Source organism: Fusarium venenatum (genome assembly GCF_020744135.1).
Source record: "Fusarium venenatum strain MPI-CAGE-CH-0201 chromosome Unknown EDB82scaffold_1, whole genome shotgun sequence".
Lineage (NCBI taxonomy): Eukaryota > Fungi > Ascomycota > Sordariomycetes > Hypocreales > Nectriaceae > Fusarium > Fusarium venenatum.
The window spans coordinates 6750411-6764865 of NW_027072129.1; the positions used below are offsets into that span (position 1 = coordinate 6750411).

Consider the following 14455-nt stretch of genomic DNA (forward strand, 5'->3'; position numbering starts at 1 on the left):
TGTACAACGGCGTTGAGGCTTCAATTAAAGAGGCATAAGTCAAACTCACTAACAAGGGCCCCTTACTTGTTCGGTCCATGTTCTTGTTTCTTTTTGTCCCAGCCCCTTTTTGTGACTCCCACCTCTCATCCGATCCCTGGACATTCCCTGTAAAGTTCCAACGACAAACGCCTGGAGTCAATTAAAATGCCTAGTTGAGGATCACGTGCACCCGTGCCAATATCGCGCCCCTCCCCCTACGCGTACACCCATTGGCATGCGCGTCGGGTTACGACTTATCACCAAGACCAAACAAGGGCTGACTCGCCTTCATGCAGAGGATGATTAGGGATGTTCTATCAGCGGGGGTATCTCTACATCAGGCAGCCCATAGTCGCACGGGGCAAGCCTCGTAGGTTATAAAGATGCTCCTATTTCTCCCATTCTGTAGGCTTTTCCTCGTATCCTGAGACGAATCAGAAGAGTGGTCACTTTTTCAAATTAAAAAAAAATCACTATTTGAACCTGAGGTAGGTTTCAATTTTTATCCGAGGCGATCTTCTTCCGGCGTTCTATCATCATCGTCTGCCTCATTCTTTTTATTGTTGCCTCGTTCCATCTCTGCCTGCTCTGCCACCCACCACGTTATCAGCCAGCAAGTATAAAAGCAACAAACAATCCTATCATTTTAATAATAAAAAATTTCGACTTTTTATTCGAAATCTTCTTTACGACCAGTCAACATGTTCTCCACTTCCAGGCGACACGAGAGCTCAACCAAGAGCTTCTCAAAAGGTCACAAGGCCAGCAAATCCAGCGCTTCATTCAGCAAAGATAGTGGCATTTCTAAGCGAAAACATGAGTCTCGTCATCAACGCCGACCAACCATGACTTCCATGACCAGCAACAGCGGCGATACCACGATGGGAGAGTAAGTATACTGCCATCATCCATCTAAGTAACAATTTCTTACAAAACTTCAGCAACATGGCTTCACCTATCGTCACTCTTGTCGTCGGTAGCGAACAACGTCTCTTTGCCGCCCACGAAGACGTTCTCTCCAACAGTCCTTTCTTCAACCACGCTCTACGAAATGGATACATGGACGCTGCCAGCAAACGTATTTCTCTACCCGACGAAGAGCCCGAGATCTTTAGCTCTGTTCTTGAGTTCTTGTATAAGGGTGACTACACTCCTCGTCTCGTTCACAACAAGCGTCGAAACTCTTATGAACTCGAGGCGGCAAGTGAAGAACAGCGTGCTGCTGTTGAGAGCACTGTGTACCATCGTGGTATCGACGGTGATCTTCTCAAGGACACTGTCATCTACTGTGCAGCGGAAAAATATGGCCTCGATGAGCTCAAGAAGCTATCACTGCGAAAGCAGGGGCTTCGTATGTTTCCCTCTTCTCGCGTTTTCATTCTCTTACTTACAAGTATTCGCAGAATCTGGAATCCAGTGTAGCACTATCCTGGCCTCAGCCAGATACGCCTACGCCAACACTCCTGACACAGACTCGAAGCTCCGGGCTCACTATCTCGCTCTCATTATTCGCTCACGCAGCACCTTCAAGAGAAGTGGAACTATGCAACTAGAGATGTATAACGGCGGCACTCAACTCTTCTTTGATCTTTTTGTCGCTCTCTGCAACCACGTCGACGACATCTCGACTGCACAGTGAGTTTAGGCCTTAATGTTAAACCTTGACCATCAAAACTAACAGGCTATAGAAACACTCCTCGCTCAAACCGCCACTTCTCCTAATACCCATCCTCTCAACACGTGGCCTTTTATTCTTTTCTTTTGTTTGAATTTAATGAAACACGATTTCCCTTCCCCTTTCCTAACACGAGATGCTGGCTTCATAGGGTTGGCCGATACCATAAAACTAAAGAGAATACCTGCGTTTGGAGTTTGGGGTTCTACTTGCTTATTCACGGCGTTTCAACGGTTTTAATCTGGTGTCAAATTTCTTTTTGTATGAATACCCTTCTTACTAGCCCCTAGAGGGCTCCTTTTCTTGATGCATGGGATTTTTTGGATACATGGTCTCGCTGAAAGAGAGCCAGTTGGGTTGATTGCTATTTTTCACGACGACTTCGGATTAAGGATACCAAGATTGTCGTCTGTGACAGCTGGATTAAAAATTGTATTATTATTCACGGCGCTCTTTTGGACGAGCTATTTCAAAAAGAGCGATCTCTCAAATAAACTTCATGTCTTAAAACTACGCCTTTCCCGGTATCGTAAATTGAGTGAGAACCAAAAGTTCCCGATAAAACAGCAAACTCAACCCCACAAGGTTTATCAGGTGTGTCCAATCACACCCTGTAACATGTGTCACTAGGTTACTCACAACGGAAGAGATCCCCGGTAGTGATTCACGTTGGAGGATAAGGTGCGATCTAAAACATGCGAGTGAAAGGAAGCGAACCATGCAAACTACAAGCGTGCACCGCGGGGGTATCAACATGACTTCGGATTCGACAGAAAAACTAGTCTAAGAATCTCAAAACGCCATCAAAAGTAAACAAATACCTGCAGGTCCAGGCTTGTTTGCAACGTATCAACAGTTGGGGGCAGAGAAGCATGAGGTGCAGCTGCGAAACCGCAAGATGCAAGGGCGGTGCACGCTTCTGTGCTTCGTCGTGAATATGGTGCGAAACAACGCCAATAAGTAAAGATGCCGAGTGGGCTCATTTCTGAGCTTTGACTACAGAAGCAAATATAATAGATATCGTGGAAACTGATTCATGATTTGCCGACGTAGGCGTCATTCTGACGGTTGCGAATCTATCCACTGGCTACTAAAGTGATTCCATCGTAGCAATAGTCAGTGTCAAGAAACGATGCTAAGCTTTCACGCTTGTCGGACCATGTCTCTCGCCCAATAACGTCCCTCGATAACCTCACATCACAGTCCCGTCCCGGGGAAGGCTCCCTTTTTAGATAACACCACGATACCTCGTTCCCGTGCGATATAGCCTTTCATAAGATCCTAAAGAAGCAGGCATGTTAGTGACTCAGATGTTTGTAAGGCGGCAATGGAGGGGAGTGTGAGTATGTATAGTGGATGCCCCAGGCAGGCAATTACTTATTGTAACATTTTGGTGACGAGTACATAGTCAAATGACTGCCACGCGGATGCCCAAACAAACACTTTCGTATTTTCAACCAAAGAAATACTACCGGCTCAAGGGACAGCCAGCGCCTTGTCGAGCAAAAGGGAGATGATAACTTACCTTGTAAATCATATTGGCCAGCAAGCACTCGACCTCATCCGGATCAACCAAATGACCACTGCCCATACTAATGGCAGCTTGAAACTCTGCTACAGGAATTCTGGTACGACGGACCGGGGCTGCGTCTACCTCTTTCGATTCATCAAACCCGCCAGCGATGAAGACCTTACGTAGCAGGTTACGCAAGGCAATATCTCGACCTCTCTCGAGGGTTAGGTAAATACGTCGCTTGACAAACTCAGCTTCCCCGCGCTGTAGTGCCTGGTCGAAAGCCTGTAGGTTGCCAGTCTTGATACATGTAGCTAGGGGGAGGAAGAGGTCCTGGAGTCGTGGGTAATTCTCAAGAAGGGCTTCAGTAGGAAGGACATGGCTGGTGAGAAGACGACAGGGAATGAGGTAGGTAAGGATTCGCCTATCATCAAATCAGTAAACATCGTCAGACGGCAGTGATTTGTACTCACTCAGATTGTGCGTGAGCGTCTTTATGGCACAATTGCCATGCTTCGTTCAGGTGTGATTCAGCCTGAAATGATGTTAGATTGGTCCGTCAATGAGTAAAAAATATGCTGACCTTGATGTAGTTCTCCTCCAAGAAGAGAAGGACACCCTCGTAGAACTTAAAGGTCACTCGCTGAGATTTGGGGAACATGTCCAGTGGTGGCATGTCTCCTTTGTCATTGTAAACGGCCAGCGTCTTGAGAATGGTTCTTGACAGAGAGGCCGAATTTAACTTAAAGTAAGTCTTGAAAAGGAGATTGATGATAAAGTAGATTCCCCATTTTCGTGATTCTTCGAGTGGCGCTCTGATTGTAATTCTAATCAGTCATAGTGCATTTACCCAGGGAAAGAAGAAACATACCTATCATTCAAACATAGTGAGAAAATACGCTTGAGATGACCTTCACAGTCCCTCAGTTGAAGTTGTTTATCTGTTTCAGGATCGAAATCGTCCGATATCAACGAAGCTCCAGGGCCATTATCAAAGGCTTTGGCTCGACGCTCCTCATCGGATTTAATTGCAAATAACCGCAGGTACTTGCCCACCATGTAAAGAGATGGAATAGTCCATGCTTCGAATCCATGAGAGTTGTATCCGCGGATGAGTACTGAGGTCAGTTCCTTCCATGCCTCGTACACTTTCGTCCATGTAGACTACGTTCTGAATTAGTAGGGGTCTCACAGCCGACTCAGTTTCTTACCTTTCCGCTTTCCCCTGCTAGGATCTCAGAAACAGCTTTCCAGTATGAAGTGTATACCTCAACCCAGCCTGTTGTCTCATCATGGTCTAGTTTCCGTTTATGCGCTGTGCTGGACTTGATAAAGTGTTTGATGTCGCCTTTGACACTGTGAGAATTCGTGCTACGCCATACAGCCATCAGTCTCTGAGGGTCATCTGCTGGAGGAACAGGCGAGAGTGTTTGCGCAAGTTTATAGCCATTGCGTAGTGAGTGAGCCTCGGCGAACTGTTGGAAAGTAGTGTTCATAGTTATTGGTATTAGGCACGCGTTGGTCTTTGAGTGAGAGATTCAGCCGCAATTAATCTTAAGTATTGACAGTAAAATCCGAGATAAAAAAAAAAAAGCGTGTGATATCTGTAGTAGGTCAACGCAGCATCAGTTTCTGAAATGTGCTGGTGGAATGCCAAAGTTGTAGTCAATCAAGTCGTTACCAGCCTCACTCAATCGTTGAAGTCACCTTCACTCACGCACGTCCTTCCCATCACAACTTCTTTGAGTTCTTGTTAGCATTTCTGATTGGTCGTACGACCCACCTGTCTTGGCGACTTCTGGTATCGGATGCACGTGACGCTCGGTTGAAGTGGGACTAAATCGACCAATCGCTGTTGGGGCCTAAGCCCTCCAGGAAGCTACGACCCAGTCTCTTGCCCTCTCACCTTCGCACAAAAATTTATCGCTTGGGATCTTTCAACTTCGGTCATCTTCACTAACCTTCGCAGTCGGAATTGACCAACGTCACAGTAAGTCGACAATACAGACTCATACCAAGGGAAATCACTAACCAGCATTACAGATGGGTAAGCAATTTTCTGTTTTATGCGCTCGATCATAACGATGTCGCCCGCCGGAGGATAAAGACGACGAAAAGAAAAAAAACAATTTCGATATTTCTTCAACTCGATTAGGAGGGGAGCGAGGACGAAGGATCAAGGACCACAGCAACCTCGATATTCGCTCGCCCAGCTTTCGATTGCTCGTTGAAGCGGGGTCTAGCAATTTTTGGCACGGAAACCTAGTTTGGAATTTCGGCATAAAGATTTCGACCTACCCACCACACACAGCACGCTTTCGAAATTCGACATTTATCCTCCGGCTTGCGGCATCAGATCAATTAGCATCAGGAACTTCACATACTGACCATGTATTCAGGCCGTCTTCAGGAATACGAGGTCATCGGGCGCCACTTGCCCACCGAGGCTGACCCTACACCCGCCCTCTACCGCATGACTATCTTCGCCCCTAACGAGACGGTCGCTAAGTCCCGATACTGGTACTTCTTGCGCGGTCTCAAGAAGGTCAAGAAGGCCACTGGTGAGATCGTCAGCGTCAAGTCGGTACGTAATAGCAAATCTCAACTCGACGAAACCAGCGCACCAGGCTAACTTGGATATTGTAGGTCCACGAGAAGCACCCCCTCAAGGTCAAGAACTTCGGTATCTGGATCCGATACGACTCTCGTTCCGGCACGCACAACATGTACAAGGAGTACCGTGAGCTGTCCCGAACAGATGCCGTCGAGTCCCTTTACTCCGACATGGCCGCCCGCCACCGTGCTCGCTTCAGGTCCATCCACGTACGTCGAACTCACTTCTAGCCGCACACTCCGCGTCGCAATTACTAACATGACTACTTAGATCCTCCGCGTCGTCGAGATTGAGAAGACCGAGGACATCAAGCGACCTTACATCCGCCAGCTCACCCAGAAGAACCTGAGCTTCCCCCTCCCCCACCGTGTCACCAAGGAGAACACCCAGAAGCTCTTCAGCGCGAAGCGACCTTCCACTTTCGCTTAAATGATTTCGGTTTAGAGGATGGTTAGGCTCTGCGGGTGTTAAACGGGATCATGGAAATATCAACTGACTTTGCTCAATAAAATGGGCAATGAATGAACCAAAAAATTCTGAGCATACAGGATGCTGGCCGGTGTGATGCACAATTGATTGGGTTTATAAACTAGCAATGACTACCGATTGTGAACTGTTACGACGACTCCCCTGTCCCGCTTCCTCCTCCTGGAGATGTCTCTATTTGTGTATCATTGAAAAACTCTGTCCAATATGACCACTCCATAGGCACACCTTGCTCCAATCCCATTCCAAAGTCAAGATTCAACACTTCTGGTGGATCGAACAGTATTGAAGGATTCATACTGCTTGTGTCGTACTGTTGTGTTAGGCCTGGTCCAGACACTGGGATGTCTGTCATCTGCTGGGTCGGATCGAACTGTAACTGTTGAGGCATATCCATGGCTGAGGGCATAAAAGTCGCGGGGTCCAGATTCAAGCTGCCGTTGAGATCCATTCGCTTCAGCAGCGCTTCAGTCCTCGCGGCTCTTGCTTTCTTCAGCAACTTCTTGATAGGTCGCCAAAGCGAGCCTTTGGCTGTGTCGGCGATGTGTTCGCGTGACGAAGGAAATGTTCTCTCGACAACCGCCCAGGCCTTTTCCACCAACTCACCCTCAGTCTGTACGCAAAGTTCAGCCAACGCAACTGCCAAAGGATGCCACTGCACATATGTGTCTGACCACCAAGCGAAGCGGTCCTCCCATTGACTCTTGGTCATACGCTCGCGTAGCTCAATGATAGATATTGCCGTACGTAGCATAGTTTCTTTCGATACACGAGGTCGGTCCGGCGCCGGTCCTCCATTGAACGGATACTGTATGTTCAACCAAAGCTTGAGAATAACAATACGGGCGATCTCGGATGCGTAAAGAGAAGGAAGATGAGAGGGTCTAGCAGTATGGATGAAGGTGTTTTCCAGTCGACGGATGTGAGATATGAGCTCATCTTCTGTATACAAGAAGTGCTCGGGTTCGCCTTTGGCACTGTACTGTGGGTGCGACAAGAAGCCAAAGATGCTTGAGCACATAGCTGTACACATGCAGACGACGTTGTCGGCAGGTGTCGTCTTGGGGATTAGAGGTCCTGGTGAGTCAGGACCAAAGTCGACGTCGTCGATCGGCGTAGGATCTGCCGTGTCCCAGCTCGATCGAACAAGCGTTGAGTCTGAACCTCTATCTTCGGAGCCACGTATGTCGATAACAACAATGAAATGCCACAAACGTCTTCTCATTTCAGCCACAAACGGTGTGAAACGGTGGCCGTCGCCGTCCCGGTGTAGGTTTAGACCTTGGGCGATGCGGACAACAAGTGATGTGAGAACCCAGGACGTCCGGTCGTGTAAATGCACACGCATCATGCTGGTGTAAAGCGTCAAGGCTTGCAGAGTTTCGAGCTTGGTAGTACTGAGATAATCTGCTTCTGCGAGCGCTCGTTCCACAGCCACGCGGTATCGCTTTGTAATGACCTCCTTGCTCTCTCCTAGCTGCTTGAAACAAGATTCTGGTGTCAGGCAAGCAGCTGCGCAAAAGTATATGGCAAACATGACGGCGTTGATCTCTGGAGTGAACCGATGTGTCGTTGGTGATTCAATATAGGCTTGGAAATATCTATTCATGGTTGGACGGTGTATGATTTTCATGAGAGGATCAACGTTGCGCGAGTAAATTGTCCAGAGCCGTATCATCATATTCGGATGAGGGTGTGCCAATGGTTGTCGCGAGCTGTAGTTGGAATTTCCAAGCAAGTAGCCAGATGGAGCTGATGAGTGCATATCCATGGACTCTGGGCTCTCGCCCTCTTCATCGTCGTCATCCTCCTCAGATGGCTGATTCAACGCTTGTCGAATACCTTCCACCTCAGCACACAAGTGTCCCCAGAATCCTGAGCTGAGATACTGCTCGCTGACTTCTGCATTGGCAGCTTGAGCACCCGCAGCCTGTGACTCGTCACAGTGATCGTTCAAAGTGGCGGCCAGTGAAGTTGTGCCAGGTTGCGGGTTGATATCCTCCTCATCCAACTGCTTCAGCTTGGCAGGGTCAGCCTGGTTGACGATGTTTTCAAGACGACTGATCCTATCAAGGAGTTCACTTTGACGCGGCCTTGGCGCACGCCTAGTTGGTTTTCTCGAAGGAAATACACAATCGAGGCCAAATCGAGAACATTGACCGCAAAACGGTTGTATCTTGTCGCATTTTATTTTGCGTGTGCGACAATTGGAGCAACTGAGTACTTTGGCCGGGCGGCCTTCGCGGGTACTCATATTGAGCACCTGAGCAGATGTGAGCGACACGTAACTAGGTAAGGTTTCTAACGTTAAACGGTTGCGAAAAGAGTCAACTCTTCTTTGATGAGATGATCTCGCCGTTGGGGCTCATAGAGTTTAATAAAGACTGTCTTCAACGAACAGAAGTGCCGGGAAACAGCCCCACCCCATGTCGATTTATTAGGTCGTGACGTCTCGATTTTTGGGGGTCGACTTTACGCCCAAATCGATCTTACCCAGGTCGTATCTGTCTTTACCTGGCCTGGGTTGCCTGTGTCTTTGTTTTTGTGCCTATTAACTTTCAGGCATGTGAAGGATTCACTCCTAGGGCTGAAGCTAACCTTGTTTAATCATTTTTATCTTGTCAAGGGTCTTTGACTCACTAAAGCATTTGTTATCGTTCATTTGCAAAATTTGATGCTGTAGCTGGGGTACTAGGCAGGTGGAACTTTTGTAGTAACGTTCCTGCGCTTCGTAAGTGCTGATGGATATTCATCCGACTCATACTCAGCAGAGAAAACAGGTCCGTGACTCATTGCCTTTCCTTCCGTGTTGACAACTTCGGAGACACAGTAGTATAAAAGACAAACAATTATAGCGATCTCAATCAATTACCTACACTCGCTTACTTTCACTCACTTCGCATTTCGCGCTCATCTTACCCTGTAACAACAATGGCAATGGATCCCCTCCCAAAACCACCCCTTGACTATGTCAAGATCAAGACAACACTTCCCGTCTATCCTCTCCCTCCTAATAGCGAGCGAAAACCATTCCAGACAGAACGGTTGACAATGCGACACATGACGCAGGACGACTTCAAATATGTCCGTGCTGTTCGTACAGAACCCGAAGGCATGATCTGGTCAACCCAAGGTCGCCCTGATATAGAGATGGAAGAAACACAAAAGAGTCTCGATCGTCGTCTACCTCCAAACGATGTCAAAGGTTACGACTGGCTTATCTACCTCACCGAGACTGGCGAGTTTGTTGGAATGGGAGGTTCTTGTGTGTGGTCCGCTGAACTTGGCTGGCCGGCCATAGGATATCAGTTCTTAAAGGCGCATTGGGGCAAGGGTTACGCTTCCGAGTTTGTCAAAGGCTATCTCGATCATTGGTGGTCGTTGCCAAGGAATGAGGTTGAAATCTCGGTGGATAAGAATACCACCCTGGGCGATAGTGAGGTCCAAGACGAGTGCATCTCGGCCATGACGTTAGGTGACCATGTTGCCAGCCAAAATGTCCTCAAGAAGTCTGGGATGGAGTTTGCTTCATCATGGACGGAACCTGATGCTAAGGGCCACCTCGAGGGAACCATCATACATGGTTTTTTCGCGCGCAAGGGAAAAGTTGGTAACTCGCAGTGAGTCAACGACCGAAATGGGCTATACAATACCCATATTGACCAATCGGCCTCTAACCGATCGGATGCTGATGATTTGATCGGCCGTGATCGGACATTTCAGAAGTCCGTGATAGTTTCCAGTCCGGACGAGTTCCACTTTTGATCCGGCGATAATGAAACAATAATTCGGACAAGAGGCTCTAGACTCTCTTGGACTCTGGAAAGGTCTATTTTGTCAAGTACTTACACTACTATCTAAACTTTATGATAGTCGTCATTATTTATAGAGGCTAAAGCACCCAACGTTATGATATTCAATTCTCTAATCAATCAACTGACAAGTCCAACATACATCCAAACTCGTCAATTAAACAAAACATCAAATATCACAATGCCAGTTTCAATCCCCCTCCCATCACTTCTGGCCTCAGCCACGGGTATCGCAGGCTCGGTTTGGGCTTCAGGTAAGATAACCATGATCTCATCTCGTACATTGCCCATACTCATAACAACCAACAGGCTTCATAGCCTCTCTATCTCTTGCTGGCATTCCAGCCGCTCTCCAACTTCCAGCACCCTCCAGCACAATCGTATGGCACGAACTCTTCAACCGCGGTTTCGCTCTCATGCCCAAGTTTGCTGTAACAACAACCGCGGCCTATTTCTACGCAGCATACACAGCCCAAAAACAAGGCCATGCCTGGAAAGGATTGGTCGTCGGTGCAGTTTCGACGGTCTCTATTATTCCATTCACAATTCTCTTCATGAAATCGACAAACGAGCTCTTGTTCAAGGCGGCGGCCGGGACCTTGGAGGCTTCACAGGAGGATGTGGCCAAATTGATCGGGAGATGGGGATTTTTGAATCTGGTGCGAAGCTTGATTCCACTAGCTGGAGCTGTTGCTGGCTTCTCAACATTATTTCAGTCTCTGTAATCGCATCAGAAAGAGGAAGCAGGAATTTAAGATGACATTTCGATACGCTTCATGAATAATACGAACTTAGTGCTAATGTGTCCAGTCGTGTCTCTGTCCCAGCTCGCAATATCCTCAAATGCAGTCATTCTCCCACCCCTAATGGCCTTCGCCCCCCACCCCCTAATGCTTCTTTTCAAACTCCTCAAGGAGATTGTGGCAGTTGCCCAAATTCTTCTTTGGCTCCCATGTGTTCTCTTTGTTAGAAAACCCCTTCCACTTGACCAGGTAAAGATGCACACCAGTAGGACCGTCAATTCCTGAAACCAAAATCTTTTCTACCTCCCATTCGATCTCAGAATCAACATCAGCCGCCTTAGGCTTAGCAATAATACGATCAGATCGTCTCTTCGCAGGAGTGCTGGCTCGTGGGACCTCAATAGCTGCGGCTTTCTTCTTCTTGGGAGGGCGTCCACGGCCTCGCTTCGCTAGGGTCTTGGCTGGCTTGGAATCCTCCTCATCGACTGAAGAAGCAACGGAGGCGACTCGCTGTGAGCGCCTTGGAGGAGCATCCTCATTCACGTCAGCGCGATGGCGGCGCTTGGGCGGACGACCGGCCTTTCTCTTTGGGGGCTCACCAGGAACCTCCTCTTCCGGCGAGAGGGACCGTTTTTCAGGTGCGGTCATCTCTATATCATCATCAAGTGGAGGAGTGACAGATTCTTCGCCGTTTCTCTCATATCCAATGATGTCGGATTCAATGTTCACCAGAGGCGGCTCATCGGCCTCAATGCTCTCGAGAGGACTGATAATATTTCAAGATTAGTACATTGTGCTCTTGAACAGAAGGTCAATCAATACATACTCGTTAGACTCTCCCAGCGGCGACTTATCGCGAGCATAGAAAACAGTAGGCGTACGCTTGGGAGCAGGCAGCTTGCCGAGTAGCGAAGGCAAGGATAAGGTAAAAAAGATAGGAGATGTTGTGTGTTTGTCCGGATCTGATTGTGAGGATGCTCTTGTGAGAGGATCAACGGTCGTTGCTGGTATCGTAGAGCAAGCCTTGAGCCTATGATCATTAGCTCTCTGGGTACTGAAGGAAGACTTGTTATAACCGCTGACAGAAATTCAAGTACGAATGCGCCTTTGTTTGAACCTCGATGCGCAAACGTAAGGATGAATAAGACACAGAGCCTGCCCTGTGTGAAAGGCAATAAATGAAATAAAGTGGTATGCGGATAGTAGCAACTTGTTGATGCTAAAGCAGCGTAAAGTGTTTAAAACAAGAAAAGTGGTCGTGGGGTGTCGAATAATATAGTCAAAGAGGTAGGTAATAAACAGTAGAGGAGATCATAGACACGCCTGCCGCTTGTGTTGGATGAAGTGAGTTGATGTGCAATCTACGAGAAAAACTCCGGTGATGTTGAGGTGGCTCTCAATGCATTTATTTTCAAGAGGGCCAGTAAACACCGTCTGCCTGTTTTGTCACGAATCAGTACCGTGATTTAGATTAAGCCAGCTTTGTTTCTGAAGGCAGCCGCGAAAGCATTATTGCCATGCTAATTCATCAAACACCAACTTTCGTCTTTGTCTTCATTAATCTATAGGGTTCAGTTGGTTTATCTACAATTGGTTTATAAACAGAACAAACTACTTTGCAACTCATCAAAAAGTCGATGAAAGAATGAATTAGTAGTTAAGTAGCTCATTCAATTTCCTCCACTTCGTCGTCTTTGAGCTCCCTATAACGGCCCTCCCTAACAGCAGCCTCCACTGGATTCTGAATATCAACAATGCCTGTCTTTTTCAATCTATGAGTCGGTTAGTCTTTTGCGCAGAGACGATAGTTTGAGTAAAATCATACCTTTCAAACAAAACAAAGAGTCTTTCAGCTTCCCGCTCCTTTTCCTCTTCTGTCATTTCAGGCTCATCGACAGGCTTTTCTGCATCAACGTGCTGACCAGTGACGGGATTGACTGGTTTCTGCGAACCAGGGTCTGAAGCTGAAGGAGGGATCGGTATGTTGTTTTGGAAAAGGAAGCCTGATGCAAAGCCGTAGCCAACATTTTCCACAAATTTGTTGGCATCATTGTCCGAGAGGTCATAAAGGAGGAACTGGATAACGGTTCCGATGGATGGAGCCAAAGGATTGTTGAAGTTTTGAAGTAGCTTGGCAGACAATGCATCTCCCCTACCAAGGACTTCTTTTCGGTCCTCCTCAGTAGGCAAAAGCTTTTCTCGCATGTACTTCTTACTGGAGTCGGGGGCATGCTCGTGTATGCTCTTTATAACACCGACTAGTGGTGTTACGGTAGCGTCCAGCTGATTGTCAGGAACATTCTTCATTGCGGCATCCAGGATACTGATCAACTGAGATACCACCTTTTCGGGATTTTCCTCTGGGTGGATAAACTTTTGACAACCTGATGACCCTACGTCAAGGTTGGCAAGGGCGTTGATTATGAACCCAACGGGTGGGTCAAGCGGCTTCGTCTGCGAAATGTCTTGACGGAGAAGCAAAGCCACCAAGTGTGGTATCGCTGAAGTGAATGAAGACGATTTGTCGGGACAGAAATGGGTGACGTTGAACAAGAGCTTGGCGCTTTCAACCAATGCCATGTCTTGCATCGGGTCACTTTTGGCCTTTGACTCCTTTGCATGCCGAGCAAGGTTCTCGGAGATGCGACCTGCCAACTTCTCGTCATCTATGAGTTTCTTCAAATCAACGTTGGTACCGTAAGTTGACAGGAACAAGATGCGAGAGTTGAGGAACTCATCATCAAAACTACCGCCATTAAGCCCCTGGCAGGCATTGGGAGCAAAGCCTTTGTTAACAAATATCTCCCGAGTGACGGGTTTGAGCACCATAGCATTAGCCAGCACTCGCCGTGCGGCATCAGCGCTCTTAGTGGATGGTTTGTCATAAGCATGTCGAAGGAGCATAGAAACGCCCTGTTGAAGATGGTCAGCGATACAGCAAGACCACATTCAGTCCTCTGCGGAGAGGACAGGGGAGTTTACGGACCTCTTCTGTGTAGAGGGGATCGGCGTTAGTAGGGTCTCGAGTGAGTACTTTTAGTTGGTCCAAAGCTGCAGCGCGATCTAACATTTACATTAGCAGGGTTTCATCTGCTCCTTTCGAGTTACACACCATCTGGGAGATATAGCTCCTCTTTGAGATCTTCAGTAAGGTCATTGATCAGTTCCTTGATGTATTCTAGCTTGTCAGTCCCTGTGGGCAAGCCAGAAGGTGGAAGAGTGGCCATTATCAATGTTGTACAGCGTATGCGCTTACGAATGATGTTTAAGTGTGGTTTGAGATGAGCGGGGAGAAGATGGATGGTATGAATTTCACTTGAGCCACTAACAAGCGGTAGGAGGTAGGTAGGTAGGTATTGCTAGTTGAAGACTTAAGATAGAAGAACAGGGCTGACAGTTAAAGAGTCTATTTACACCATCACTCATTCCATCCTCACTATCTGAACTCAAAACGGAAGGTACAGATAGACAATCTTCGGTTGGTATTGCCGAATATTTACTGTCATTCTGTCCTCTCCAATTCGAAGCTGAAGAGTTCCAAGTACCTGTAATTGCCACGGTAGCGCCTGTGCTTAATCTGTAGCGGGTACA

The 14455-nt window shown here is 47.6% G+C and overlaps 7 protein-coding genes across 7 annotated transcripts; 4 read left to right on the forward strand and 3 right to left on the reverse strand.

Moving 5' to 3' along the window:
• The first annotated feature begins 544 nt into the window (after positions 1-544).
• EDB82DRAFT_533274 (uncharacterized protein) lies at positions 545-2200 on the forward strand. The gene is made up of 4 exons (XM_025729863.2): positions 545-910; positions 963-1372; positions 1425-1656; positions 1710-2200. The coding sequence occupies exons 1-4, from the start codon at positions 723-725 to the stop codon at positions 1741-1743; spliced, it is 864 nt and encodes a 287-aa protein (XP_025589046.1). The 5' UTR covers positions 545-722; the 3' UTR covers positions 1744-2200.
• Positions 2201-2443: 243 nt separating this feature from the next.
• On the reverse strand, positions 2444-4914 carry EDB82DRAFT_488598 (uncharacterized protein). The gene is made up of 6 exons (XM_025729862.2): positions 4421-4914; positions 4081-4373; positions 3793-4024; positions 3683-3744; positions 3222-3633; positions 2444-2977 (listed from the first exon to the last, which is right to left on the reverse strand). Exons 1-6 carry the CDS (start codon positions 4703-4705, stop codon positions 2894-2896), a joined length of 1368 nt encoding a protein of 455 aa, XP_025589045.1. The 5' UTR covers positions 4706-4914; the 3' UTR covers positions 2444-2893.
• A 180-nt stretch (positions 4915-5094) lies between these two features.
• EDB82DRAFT_488601 (60S ribosomal protein eL20) lies at positions 5095-6449 on the forward strand. Its single transcript, XM_025729861.2, has 4 exons — positions 5095-5256; positions 5609-5793; positions 5856-6032; positions 6094-6449. The coding sequence occupies exons 1-4, from the start codon at positions 5253-5255 to the stop codon at positions 6250-6252; spliced, it is 525 nt and encodes a 174-aa protein (XP_025589044.2). The 5' UTR covers positions 5095-5252; the 3' UTR covers positions 6253-6449.
• Positions 6228-8820, reverse strand: EDB82DRAFT_65978 (uncharacterized protein). The gene has a single exon (XM_025729860.2). The coding sequence runs from the start codon at positions 8561-8563 to the stop codon at positions 6440-6442; it is 2124 nt and encodes a 707-aa protein (XP_025589043.1). The 5' UTR covers positions 8564-8820; the 3' UTR covers positions 6228-6439.
• Position 8821: 1 nt separating this feature from the next.
• Positions 8822-10076, forward strand: EDB82DRAFT_65961 (GNAT domain-containing protein). The gene has a single exon (XM_025729859.2). The coding sequence runs from the start codon at positions 9241-9243 to the stop codon at positions 9931-9933; it is 693 nt and encodes a 230-aa protein (XP_025589042.1). The 5' UTR covers positions 8822-9240; the 3' UTR covers positions 9934-10076.
• Positions 10077-10302: 226 nt separating this feature from the next.
• Positions 10303-10846, forward strand: EDB82DRAFT_521017 (uncharacterized protein; the record flags this gene model as incomplete). Its single annotated transcript, XM_025729858.1, has 2 exons — positions 10303-10375; positions 10431-10846. 2 exons carry the CDS (start codon positions 10303-10305, stop codon positions 10844-10846), a joined length of 489 nt encoding a protein of 162 aa, XP_025589041.1.
• Positions 10847-12390: 1544 nt separating this feature from the next.
• Positions 12391-14338, reverse strand: EDB82DRAFT_571938 (guanine nucleotide exchange factor). The gene is made up of 4 exons (XM_025729856.2): positions 13977-14338; positions 13851-13927; positions 12690-13777; positions 12391-12636 (listed from the first exon to the last, which is right to left on the reverse strand). The coding sequence occupies exons 1-4, from the start codon at positions 14089-14091 to the stop codon at positions 12531-12533; spliced, it is 1386 nt and encodes a 461-aa protein (XP_025589039.1). The 5' UTR covers positions 14092-14338; the 3' UTR covers positions 12391-12530.
• Between the last annotated feature and the right edge of the window lie 117 nt (positions 14339-14455).

What these genes read in the sequence shown, in the direction of transcription:
- EDB82DRAFT_533274 (XM_025729863.2), top strand. Translation starts at nt 723, where the DNA reads ATGTTCTCCACTTCCAGGCGACACGAGAGCTCAACCAAGAGCTTCTCA. An exon ending in ACTGCGAAAGCAGGGGCTTC is followed by an intron (nt 1,373 to 1,424) that starts GTATGTTTCCCT and finishes AAGTATTCGCAG; the next exon opens with AATCTGGAATCCAGTGTAGC. An exon ending in GACGACATCTCGACTGCACA is followed by an intron (nt 1,657 to 1,709) that starts GTGAGTTTAGGC and finishes AACAGGCTATAG; the next exon opens with AAACACTCCTCGCTCAAACC.
- EDB82DRAFT_488598 (XM_025729862.2), bottom strand. Translation starts at nt 4,705, where the DNA reads ATGAACACTACTTTCCAACAGTTCGCCGAGGCTCACTCACTACGCAAT. An exon ending in TAGCAGGGGAAAGCGGAAAG is followed by an intron (nt 4,374 to 4,420) that starts GTAAGAAACTGA and finishes TTCAGAACGTAG; the next exon opens with TCTACATGGACGAAAGTGTA. An exon ending in GACGCTCACGCACAATCTGA is followed by an intron (nt 3,634 to 3,682) that starts GTGAGTACAAAT and finishes ATTTGATGATAG; the next exon opens with GCGAATCCTTACCTACCTCA.
- EDB82DRAFT_488601 (XM_025729861.2), top strand. An exon ending in AGATCGTCAGCGTCAAGTCG is followed by an intron (nt 5,794 to 5,855) that starts GTACGTAATAGC and finishes TGGATATTGTAG; the next exon opens with GTCCACGAGAAGCACCCCCT. An exon ending in CTCGCTTCAGGTCCATCCAC is followed by an intron (nt 6,033 to 6,093) that starts GTACGTCGAACT and finishes ATGACTACTTAG; the next exon opens with ATCCTCCGCGTCGTCGAGAT.
- EDB82DRAFT_65978 (XM_025729860.2), bottom strand. Translation starts at nt 8,563, where the DNA reads ATGAGTACCCGCGAAGGCCGCCCGGCCAAAGTACTCAGTTGCTCCAAT.
- EDB82DRAFT_65961 (XM_025729859.2), top strand. Translation starts at nt 9,241, where the DNA reads ATGGCAATGGATCCCCTCCCAAAACCACCCCTTGACTATGTCAAGATC.
- EDB82DRAFT_571938 (XM_025729856.2), bottom strand. Translation starts at nt 14,091, where the DNA reads ATGGCCACTCTTCCACCTTCTGGCTTGCCCACAGGGACTGACAAGCTA. An exon ending in GGAGCTATATCTCCCAGATG is followed by an intron (nt 13,928 to 13,976) that starts GTGTGTAACTCG and finishes TGTAAATGTTAG; the next exon opens with ATCGCGCTGCAGCTTTGGAC. An exon ending in CTCTTTGTTTTGTTTGAAAG is followed by an intron (nt 12,637 to 12,689) that starts GTATGATTTTAC and finishes ACCGACTCATAG; the next exon opens with ATTGAAAAAGACAGGCATTG.